Source organism: Xyrauchen texanus, chromosome 34 (genome assembly GCF_025860055.1).
Source record: "Xyrauchen texanus isolate HMW12.3.18 chromosome 34, RBS_HiC_50CHRs, whole genome shotgun sequence".
NCBI lineage: Eukaryota > Metazoa > Chordata > Actinopteri > Cypriniformes > Catostomidae > Xyrauchen > Xyrauchen texanus.
The window spans coordinates 22,058,915-22,071,595 of record NC_068309.1 but is presented as its reverse complement, the minus strand read 5'-3'; the positions used below and the strand labels follow the sequence as shown (position 1 = coordinate 22,071,595).

General features: G+C 38.7%; 1 protein-coding gene across 1 annotated transcript in view; it reads right to left on the bottom strand.

The window, feature by feature from the left end:
* LOC127627450 (pyruvate carboxylase, mitochondrial-like) overlaps positions 1-12,681 on the bottom strand; it is a 165,741-nt gene that overhangs the window by 105,092 nt on the left and 47,968 nt on the right. The window contains exon 9 of the mRNA XM_052103834.1: positions 8,278-8,440. Within this exon, the coding sequence (XP_051959794.1) occupies positions 8,278-8,440 (163 nt within the window). The remainder of the gene's footprint in view (positions 1-8,277; positions 8,441-12,681) is intronic.

Genomic DNA, 12,681 nt, shown 5'->3' with positions numbered 1-12,681 from the left:
TAAATACAATGTAAGTGAATGGGGACCATGGCTGTCAAACAAGGCAAGATTTTCAGTCAATATCAAACAAGACTATTGTATGCCCTCTGAAGTCTTGGAATGTAGTGCATGAGTCCTATTAACTGCTTTTATAATGCTTTTGTTTTGTTTTTAGTATTTTTGTTCATTTCCATTGTAATGAAGCAGCTTAGTCATTATGCGTAATCTCTCGTTTGGGGTTCCTCAAAAGTAAGACAAGTCATGCGGTCTTGAAATAACCCAGAGGTGCGAATAAACAAATACAGAATTTTAATTTTTTGGGTAAACTATTCCCATAAGAGTAACTAAGTACTAGGGCTGTCAATTGATAAATGAAATTTTTTTAATTAATTAATTACATGGTGTCCCGATTAATTGCATATACAAATATTTGCTGAGAAAGCCCCTCATATAACAATAACTCAATATATAATGATTATACATATTTATATAAATATACATAGTTATCTTTAAATATATATATTTATTTATTTATATTTATTTATTTATTTATTTATTACACACACACACACACACACACACACACACACACACACACACATATAAATATTCAGATAATTAATATGATAAGACAATACAAAAAGCAGCTTTAGAATACAATGTATTGTTTACTACCATATTATTGATCATAAGTCAATCATTGGCATACAGTTCACAGCAATCCATTTCACAAGTGAATTTGTAAATCAGTTTGAGATTTATTATGAGGGCTTGTTTAAGGACCCGTCAATTTACACCTACGTCAGACGTCTCTGGTTGTTGACACAGTGACCTAAACATAAAATGTTTAGGTCACTGTGTCAAGTTAAATATAGTTTAATACTCAATCTTTAAACACATCTTGAGATCCCTTAGTTCGCATTTGCGCTCCTTCAAGTGTTTTGAAAGCAAGAACGCATGTTTCTTTTGTTCTGCCTACTGAAGCGTTTTCTTCACTGTATAAACTGCGTGTTGCTCATATAGCTGAAATTTCACTTACGGCCCTCTGGAGTAAACAGGTGGTACTACAAGCTTGCATTTCTCAGGAATCTTCCTTATTATGGTGCGATTAATTGCGTTAATTTTAACGCGTAATTATTTTGTAAAATTAAATCGCACTGAATTAACGCGTTAAAATCGACAGCCCTACTAAGTACATAAATGACTAACCAGCATTTGAAGGTTAGCTAAAAGAGATGCAGCAGCAAAAAGCCAAAGGGCACATGAATGGCCAAACTTCCTATGAACATTTAAATTCCATTTATCAGATGAAAGAGCAAATGGAGGAGCAGCGCTGTTCTTAATTTTGAAATATGGACTTCCATTTTTACCACAGCAGTATTTACCACCAGCACATTCAACAACACAATTGTTTATTATCATGGTAATGCAAATGCACTCGATCCTCCTTATAAGCATTATGTTCTCAGTGCGCCAGCAAGAGCCGATATGTTAATGAACCAACACTAGCTCTCTCTCACACACACACACGCTCTCACAACATGAGTAGAACAAGAACTGCCAACCTCTAAAGCTGCTACTAATTTTTACACAGCCACTTCTCAATAATCTCAGCATTCTGAGCCCACTCTGTATAACAGTTCATATCTTAAACTACACATAAATCAAAGATTTGAGCCTCATATACGAGGTATTAGGGGAAGATGACACTATAATTGCCCACATAACAGAGCATGCATCTCAGATGCACAGTGTTCCACTGAATGCTTTTACCTTCTCCTCGCTCTCCTCTCTCTCATTTGATTACAAATTGCACACATCAGACAACAGAGTTTTTACATGTCACAGAAACAAAAGCATGAAAGAGCTTTCAGTCCATTTAAATGTAAGTGAAAGATTCAACGACTGACAAAGGAAGATTTTCAAAGCAAAGCAATTGTATGAACTACTAGTCATATGAACTACTATCATAATGCTTTGTTTTAAGTGGTTTTGTTCTTTTTGGAGCTTGACAGCCCCTGGTCACTATCCATTTTCATTGTATGGAAAAACAGCTTAGCCATTCTGCTCAATTTCTTCTTTGGTGTTACACAAAAGAAAGTCACAGGTTCGGAACAACATAGGAGTGCATAAAAAATGCAGATTTTTTATTTTTGGGTGAACTATCCTTCCAAGAACAGCAGAAACAGCATCTGACAATGTAAACGACTAGCCACCATTAGCTATGCTAAATGCTTCTTTCTCTCTCTCTCTCTCTCTCTCTCTCTCTCTCTCTCACAGATCACACCCTTCAGACAGCAGCCACATTTTTTTTCTACGCAGAACAAAAGGACCGAAGAGCTCTGTGTCTGTTCCATGCACACTCATCCCTGCACTTACTTTTACCTATTATGCACTCATTTTTCCTGCAAAACAAGAACCCAAGCGACCCCCGTGCCACCCGCCCACTCTTGCCTCAAAAGCACGACATCAGACATCTCAAAAAACGAGGAGAAACTTCCAAGCAGACAGAGGAACAGATAGAGCATCTAGTGTCACTAGCTGGTCCAAGCTGGGAGACCATACCAACTCAATCTGGTCAAGCTGGTTAACTTCCTATTAAAAATGGCACCTATTCCAGGCCAGATGAAAAGTTCATGGACCTATTTATTTTACACCCAGTAGTGTAGTCTAGGGCAAACGCAGGCATCCGCCATATTCCCACCTGTTTTTATTAGGTTTATGCGTATGTAAAAATTCACAGTATGCCTTCATAAATTCACAGTATGCCTACCTCTTCAGACACTACTACATCACTGTTTACACCCCCCTCACTATAGTACATTCATTACTACATCTCTGATCATGTCACTGCATTGCCACTCAGCAACTATAATGTATTAATAACATTAATGTGGGGAAAGATGATGGTATCACAGTTAGAGAAAAAATGCTGGTAGCCGCGAAAGCATGGGACTGTATTTTAATGAATTGCAAGAAAAGAGTTAGATGTTAGGCTCAATAATAGACTATAATTGTTTTTATTGAAATGGTGGTCACCATGGCTGAGATGCATATTTTTCTCTCCTATCACTATTGTTTATCAACATGGTTTGCGTAATTAAAGTTTTTGAGGGCGGGCGCTGGTCACAGGCAAAACTTTTTCAAGTAATGAGTAATATAACACAATATTTTTTATTTTAGACCATAATATCGTTATTTTGTAAAATAACACTTTGCTTTTGTAAAAAAAATCTTCACTATGATTGGCCAGCTCCAAAGTTGGATGTGGGCAGTCAATACCATCAGACCACTAAACCTAGTTGGTTTAAAACGGGAACTGAAGCAGTGTCAAGAAATGACAGGTAATTAGGTGGACTTGCAGAAACACAGTACAGTTATCCAAAATTAAATATGGCTTGAATGCGCACTAAACGTGGTGCAGCATTTCATGTCCGCTTGAACGTGACCACTGAAGCGCACCCGTGAACTGGGCTTAAGTCAGATGAGGGAGCATTTCAATATCAATAAAGGTTCCATTCAATCCAAATACAGCACGACATCACGACAAACCAGTACTCTCAAAAATCCCTTTTCTGCCCTGCCACCTAGACAAAAACGGTAATGCAGTAAACTAATTCTTCATATTTTATCTTCTTATTCTGACTAAAACTCGTTTTGGGGTACGTATAACATCTGTGTGCATCATACTGTAATTCGTTTGTTAAATGTGAGGATATCTCGTTCATGCCTCCTACACACTACACGACTTTTCAAAGACGTCAGATCGTGGTACCGTTCATATTACACAACTGTCTCTCTTGTCATGGAAGTCGTAGCGTTTTGAAATTACATGACAAATTCTTGACAGGGTGAACACATTACAAGAGATTTAGCTTTTGATGAATCCCCGACGACTCTGCCTGGACTCCAAATTACGCTTCATAACAGAGTACAAGCGAGAAGTGATAAGAGATAGGAAAACAAATCCATGATCATATGTTATGCATTTCAGAATATGATGTCTATGTTTTTAATCGCCTAAAGGCATCATACATTTTTATAGGTTACAATATGAAAAAGTACCTCCTGAAAAATCGACCTATTAGCTTAGGTAGGGTGCACTGGTTGTTTAGATCAGTTTTACTATCAGATATAACTAATAATTAATGTTTATTAATTATGAATTAATAATTAAATAATAGAATTATCAGCTGTAGGTAGAGAGCGTGAAATCAAATCTGGAAAAAAGAAATCAATTCTAAAAGAGACAGTAACCATGTTTTAAGAGATGCTTTCATTTAGTCGTTTAGCAGACCTTTTATCCACAGTGATTAACAAATGATAGAGACACAACATACATCAAATTTATATTTAAATAAATGATGTGCATCGTGCATGTATAGGACACCTGATGATTTTAATTTTAGAGTTCTGTGTGTTTTGCAGTATTAATATTTAATTTTAAGATAATACAGTTTGATATATGCAATGTTTACTTTTGGCCCACTGCCTTCAATCAAGTTTGATTTTTGGCCCTTCATAGGAAAAAGTTTGGCCACCTCTGTTCTAGAGAGTATGAGCCATGCTTATTAGCAATGGGCAGAGCTCAACAAGTCTTCTTTTAGCCCACCCTGGGTTTTATATATATTATAAAAAAATAAATAAAAATAATATTGCTGGTAAAGGAATGCAAATCTGAACGCTTTAGTGGAATCCAGTTGTACTCATCATTTGCAGCAATGGACTTTTTTGTGCACTGGAGCTTAAATGAGCAGCTGTCATAAACTTTGTCACTGTCATGACATTAGCAAGAATTAAGAAATATGTTCTCATAAGGCAACATTTAGTCAAAAATGTTACATTTGGTTGGTGCATCCGAATTGCTTTGTTTTAAAGCTGCCCGTAACTACATCTCTAGGATCAGTTTGCCTCCGAACTGCTGTGTTAAAGCATTTAACATTCACCATTCGGTTGAGTGAAACATGATTGATTCATTTGTAAATACATAAACAATAAAAATCAGTAAGCACGTTTAGGCAGAGGGATTATAAGACTAGTCTTCCACTAGCCACAACATGATATACTCACTCAATTCACTGACATATGCAGCCAAACTGCTCTGTGTTAGAGCTCCCTGTAACTAGGAAAATGGGATGAGAAAAGCTCTGGATCAGCAGCTCCAAGCAATGTTCTACATCGATTGTGTAAGCAGAGAAAGTGTATTTTTTTTCTATAATAAACAAGTCATTTGATTAGTAAAACAAAGTTTTAAAGACATTTTGGTAGCATTAAATTATTCCATTCAAGTTGTATCAACATGCACATTTGCAGTTGTGTGCAATCAAGCAGTGGCATCTGTACGTACCATGGATCAGCTCAAAACTAGCATGCACTGAGATAACTGAGATCAGACTTATTCCTTGAACATGCTAGACTGATATTCCCCACTGAATTTATCCTGACTTCTGAAGAACTTCTCAATTTGACTCTGCCATTGTCAATGGCACAGCACATGATGACATATATGATGCAGGTTCAAGTGTTGGACTATGCTGCTTTAGGTTAGACAGAGGTTCTTATTCATCATTCATGTTGCTGCCATGTCGATGAAAAAACAAATCATGCATATTCCAGTTATTCAGCCTATAATATAAATATGATGTGAAGACCAACTGATTGTCGACTTTTTAAATATCTGTTTGTTTAGTATGTTGTTTTGACATGAGTATTGTACAGCAGCTAGCATGACCTGTAATGTCTCTTCATATCTTTTGTATTTGTATTGAATGCACAGCGAAAAAGAGTGGCGGTGAGAAAAAAGTAATAAAAAAGCTTTAAAAGAAACACCAGGGGACGGACACCCCCCCCCGCCGATAAGATCACTTAATTGAAATGGAGCATGTTGTCCAGCATCATGCTAAAGCAATCGTATTAGGATTCCGATTGCTACAATCAGAGGTGAAATTCATCCAAATATGGGCAAAGAGGATTGTTCGATCCAGTAGCACATGGCCACAAGGAGATGGTGCCAAGTACATGACACAGAATCAGTGATGGCTCAAATGACACAGAATGGAACTGAATGATATCACGTTACTCATGCCTGCATGCTTTGGAGAGACAGCATACCTTTAAACATTGAAGTATTTGCATGAGTAATTAGTTTTTATGTACAATTATTGTTATATTTGTTTGGAGAGACTTTTGGATGCTATAATATCAAATAAGAAAGAAAAAAAATTGTGTGGGATTTTTCAGCAGTTTCTTTGGCTGAGAGTCTCAGAACTTACCCTAGTCTGTATCATTAAAAAAAATTAAAAGATTTACTTAAAATGATACCAAACCATTGACCCTCCTTGTTTTTTGTTTTGTTTTTTTTTGGTCGAGTTATAAGCCTTTCATTTTGGGTATGTCACTAAAAAAGGAAATCTTTGAAAACACCCTCAGAGCTTAAAGGGCTGAACATTAGCAGATACAAAGTCCCAGGCTGCTAGGCTGAGGAAACAATCCGCAATATCACAAAGTTGGCCAAAGTTCTCCGAAACCCTCCACCTCCTGTTCTCTCCCTTCATCTCTCCATCTGCATGGCTCCTTATCCCTCTTAAGTGGAAACATTCTTCCAACATCACAGGACGTGCACTTCAGCCTTTGAAGCTGGTGCAAAACCATTTCATAGGTAATGGAAGAACATCTTTATCAGTGAGATCCAGCTGTCTAGTTTGATACAGCCAAGACCCTGTGGCTATGTGTAAGAACTTGCCTAGGCAATATGAATCTTCGGATGGATCTGGACGGTTATACTCCAGTATCACTGTGTCTAACCAATGAGCTAGCAGTGTGTGGGAATAACCGGCTGATTATAGTGTGCGATTTATAGGCTAGTTGACTCCTCAGGACATCTATATATATATAAAGGCACATCAGATCTGTTAGCTCATGATCAGAGACCCAAGAAAACCTTGTAGCTCAAAACTAGATAACCACACAATCTTCTCATATACACACACAGCGTGCGTGTCGAGCCTGTGAGGTGTTTGGACAGATGTAAGGCTTGCAAGTCAACAGTGACTGGGCAGAGAAAGCTGATATCAATATTTTTTCAATTATTCATCCACAAACAAATAATTTCCATCCAGTCTCTTGCTCCCTTCAGCAGCTCCTCATAGAATTTCACACCTCCCCGATATCAACATACAGGTAGACACTTCATTAAAAACATAGCCACAAGCTGTTGGTACTGTATGTGTTTACTAGGACTAAGCAACATATATTGATGATTGTGAGGATGGTGGCATGGTCGTGTGTCTGTTTGCGGGAGAGAGGCAGTGGTGTGGCTAGTCACGCTGGCTGGCATAATTTCTAACAGCTGTTTCTCATTACAGAGATGGTAGAGAGAGCCCTTAAAAGCAGCCAAACATGCCAGAGAAGACGGAGAGAGAACGAATGTGCAGCGTTGGTGTGTGTATATATTGAGTGTTTTGATCTATTGAGTATTGTGACAAAGTTTGTTTATTTTGAGAGAGAATTTTTGAACTGAGTGAAAGCATTAAAAAAGTATGTGAACTGTACACAAGGCGAAGAGAATAAAAGCCTGATCTGAAGTGTCACTGCTCCAATGTCTCCTCATCATTGCTGTGTCATAATGAAGTATTTGCAGTAATTTTAGTAGCAATATAAAAATCAAGCAACACGAGTATTGTGATGATATTAATAAACTCTTTATTTGGCCATTAAGTATCCATTATTGCATCATTGGAGAAGTTTCATGATCCTTCCTTGTCTAGTTTGTAAGTTTGATTCATTTTCTTGAATCAGTTCAAACTGTCCATTTCAATTAATTGATTCAAAACTCTGAAGGTAAATACTGCTATTTACAACCAAGCATTGTTATATTGGTGCATATAAATGGAATTAATTAATATATAATTCTTCCTAGTGTTCATTCAGTGAAAAGCATGCCAATTATTTTTAACTAGACTTTTACCATTTTAGTTTTTCCAGTTTACATTTTTAAGCTACATGAATATAACAATGGCTGTTCGGCTAAAACCAAATATTGCCAAATGGCAAAAAAAATATTAAGATGGTTTTTTTTATCAATTTTAGTTATAATCGCTCAGTCCTAGTAGACACGTAGACAAAAACATAGCCTCAGTCTGTCAAGGTGTGTGTGTGTGTGTGTGTGTGTGTGTGTGTGTGTGTGTGTGTGTGTGTGTGTACAGTGTATTTTCAGCCTGTGTGTGTGGTCATAGGCTATAAATGTTGCAGAGGCGAGTGGGGAGGCACCAGCTGGGGATTTAAAAGATGTTGACCCACCTCGAGTCTTCCTGTGTCGGGCTGGAAGCCACGTGCTGGGTCCTCAGTGGTCACACGGCACTGGATGGCGTAGCCATTGATCCGTATCTTGTCTTGTCTCAGGCCCAGCTCTGGCAGACTACGACCTTCACACACTCGTAGCTGAGCGTGTACCAGATCCACACTGGACAAGAAAGAGAGAGAGAAAGAGAGAGAGAGAGAGAGAGAGAGACATCAGTTATATGTTGTCTCTCCAATATGTGCTAAACACCAAAATCATGCACATGTCACAAAGATCATCACAATAACAAGGAAACGTTAACACATTAAAGGAATGTTCCATGTTCAATACAAGTTAAACTAAATCAACATTATTTGTGGCATAATGTTGATTAGCACAAATTTATTTCAACTTGTTTCTCCTTTTCTTAAAAAAAAAAAAAAAAAAAGCAAAAATTGAGGTTACAATGAGGCACTTACAATGGAAGTGAATGGGAACAATAAAAATTAACTTGGCCAATTTAGCTTATAATTTTATAAAAGCACTTGCTTTAATTCTTCTGTTAAAACTTGTGTATTATTTGAGCTTGAACCACTGCAGTAAGGATTTCTATATAAAAATCAATACAAATTATATTGAACACAATAGATATCATGTGCTCCATCTAGCACAAAGATTACAATAGTAGATCACTAAGACCCAATAGTAAATCAAAATAATTTAGCTGACTTTCCAAACATCACTATCTGGATAACGGAATGTAAAATCCTTGTCTATCAAGCCATTTTTTTGTGAAGAAAATACTTATTCTGCTATGATGCATTAGCAAGAGTAGATATAATAAATTGGATACCTAGATATTTGTCACCTTATTACTGCAATATAAAATTTAATTTTCAATTTTTTTTTTAATTGTTTCAGTAATGAGAAACTATTCTGTATCTCAGTATTTCAATTTAAATTTGTCTCTTTAGTTCTAATATGAATGCATTTTAATATTATTAATGCATATTATTTTTATTTAGGTTGAAAGAGAGCTTCTGCTTAAGTTAGATTGGTAATATTGAGAAGCTTATTTGCCAATTTTATTTTTTTTTTTCATATTTCTGTGTTCAGTTCAGTTCAGTCCCTTAGTCTGGTAGACCATTGTGGGGCACCACACAAGACCAAACCACCAACTTCCTCCATTCCTCTCGATTCAGTATTTCTCAGGGAGCCGCTCAAATGTAAAGCCTGTCCACTCTCGGATGTTGTATTCCCATCTCTAACTCTGCCTGTCTCGCTTTCTTTTCCCTTGTATAGTGCCTTGCAGGATTGTTTTGGAAAGACCTGATGAACTTGAGACATGCCCATACCACTGCAGTTAGTTTTTTTCACAGTGATCAGGAGGTCCTCATGAGGTCCAATGGCTTGTCTGATCCTTTGCCATATCTCTTCATTGGTGACATGATCTTTGTATGAGACACCAAGGATCTTTTAGAAGCATCTCATCTCTGTGGCCGTAATCCTTTTCTCCAAGTCAGTGGTTATGGTCCATGATTCACAGGTGTAAATAAATATGGAGATCACTAGTGAGTGCATCAGTCTGATCTTTGAGTGGAGTGCAATGTTCTTGTTGCTCCAGATGGCCTTCAGTTTTGTAAGCGCTGCTGTTGACTGCGCAATCCTGGAGAGTACGTCAGGCTTCAATCCTTCATCTGTTACAACTGCCCCCAAATACTTAAAGCTGTGGAATGTTTCCAGCTTCGTACCATTGACCCTGATGTCAGAACTGAATCCCTTGGTGTTTTTGTCATCAACTTGGTTTTCTCTGCACTGATCTCCATGCCGTAGGCTGTAGAGGTTTTGTCGAGGCTCTCTACTAAGCTTGCAAGCTCTTGTTCTTTTCCTGCTAATCCATCAATGTCATCGGCAAAACATAAGTCGGTGATTGTTCTGTCTCCGATGCGGACTGTCCCTTCATGTTTTTCCAGTGCATCAGCCATGATTCTTTCCAGAAAGACGTTCAAGAGTGTGGGAGAGGACAGACAGCCTTGCCTGACTCAGATTGTTGTTGTGAATCAGTCCCCAATGCGGCCGTTGAAGTATACTGCAATATCAGGAAGATAAGACCCTTCCTCTCTGTGCATGCCACACAACTGCTCGTTCAGTCACTTGTCATAACTAGACTGGACTACTGTAACGCTCTCATTGCATGCCTTCCTGCATGTGCTATTAGACCTCTCCAAATAATCCAGAATGCTGCAGCACGTCTGGTCTTTAATGAACCTAAGAGAGCACATGTTACACCACTCTTTGTCTCTCTCCACTGGCTGCCAGTTCATGCACGTACTAAATTCAAGGCCCTGATGCTGGCATACAAAACAGTCTCTAGGTCTGCTCCAGCATACCTAAAAACATTTAGGCAGAGCTACGTTCCCACAAGAAGCCTGTGGTCGGCTAAGGAACGTCGCCTTGTCATACCAAAACAAAGAGGCACCAAAACACTTTCCCGGACTTTCAGTTTCATCATACCACGGTGGTGGAATGAACTTCCCAACTCAATCCGGGAAGCTAACTCACTCTCTATCTTCAAAAAAACGGCTAAACACACATCTTTTCCAAAAGCACTTAACCGGTCACAAAAAATATAATAATAATAAAAAAAATAATTTACAATTCTTGTTGCACTTAAATCTGTTTTGTATACTATTCTGATGATAGTGAAACTTTGTAGTATGGCACTTTTTGTGCCACTGTCTCCTTAAGATGATTCGCTTATGTTTTCATCTTTTGTAAGTCGCTTAGGATAAAAGCGTCTGCCAAATGAATAAATGTAAATGTACTGCTCTGGTGGCCTTGTCATAGAGGTGCTCTATTGCTGTGGTGAGGTTAGCAACACCAGATCTTGCTGGTGTTGGAGATACTTCTTGCATAATATCCTGAGGTTGAAGATCTGCTCTGTTGTGCTGCGCCCTGCTCTGAAACCTGCCTGCTTTTCAACAATGATCTTTTCAGCCCGAGGCTTTAGTCTGTTCAGCATTATCCTCAACATGACTTTGCTTGGACGGCTTAGAAGGCAAATTGTACAGTAGTTTTGACACTGTTGTAAGTTGCCTTTCTTGGGGAGGGTGATGATCAGTGATTGGGTCCACGGTGTTGGCCATTCTCCTGTTTGCCAGATCTTGTTACAGATGTTAGTGAGGGCGCTAATCATGGCTTCTCCCCCTGCTTGGATCAGTTTTGCTGGGATGTTGGCCACTCCTGCTGACTTGCCATTCTTCAGCGATCTCACTGCTGCTTCTACTTAATGTAGGATAGGGTGGTTGTCATTGTTATTTGCTGGAGGGACGTTTAATATAAATGGTAAATGGTCTGCACTTATATAGCACTTTTTTGAACCTTAGAGGTTACCAAAGCACTTTACACTGTGTCCCAATCACCCTTTCACACAAACATTCATACACCAATGGCAGCAGAGCAGCCATGCAAGGCACTAGCCTGCCATTGGGAACAATTTGGGGTTCAGTGTCTTGCCCAAGGACACTTCGGTATGTGGAGTAGTAACAGCCAACCCTGCGATTAGCAGCTGACCTGCTCTACCACCTGAGCCACAGCCGCCCTCTGGATCTATTGTGGCTCAGTTGTTGTAGAACTCTGCGCAGTATTCTGTCCATCTTTTCAGAATGTATTGTTCTTCTTTGAGGCAGTTTCTGGATTTGTCCTGTATGGAGTTAAATTACCCTTTTTTTGTGCTTGTTAGATCTTTGACCAGTTGGTATGATTTCTTGCTGTTGTTCCTTTTCAAGTTTCTCTCAATGTCTTTGCACTGTTCTTCTATCCAGTTCTTCTTTGCTTTTTACATACTTTTCTTGACTTCCTGGTTGACTCCCTTGTACTGCTTTACCCCTTCTGTATCATTCTTCTTCAGCTCCCTCCTCTTGAAACACATGTCCAGGACATCAGCTGTGACCCAGGGCTTCTTGAATGGGTGATATCTGGCAAGGACCTCACTGGCTATTTCAGTCACTGCTGTGTTGAAGGTGGTGATCAACGTGTCCATGTCTGTATCGTCAGCATCAAGAATGGTGAGCAGTGCAAATTTCCCACCAATCATTGCTTTGAAGGCCTCTGCAATTTCTGGATCCTTTGGTTTCTCAAGGTCAAACATTATTCTTGCTCTCTTTCGTGACCTTCTTTAGATGTAGCCTGAAGGTCATCATCACCAGATCATGGTCGCTTCCAGTGTCTGCTCATGGAAAACTTGAGTCTTGGCGATGTTAACGATCGACTCTAGGCGCCTCTTCAGCATGATATAGTCAATCTGATTGTGCTGGTATCCACTTGGGCTGTGCCATGTCCATCTTCTGGATACTTTGTGTTCGCTAAATGTGTTTGCAAGCATAAGGTCATTGTAGCTAACGAATTCCAGGAGCCTCAGGCCT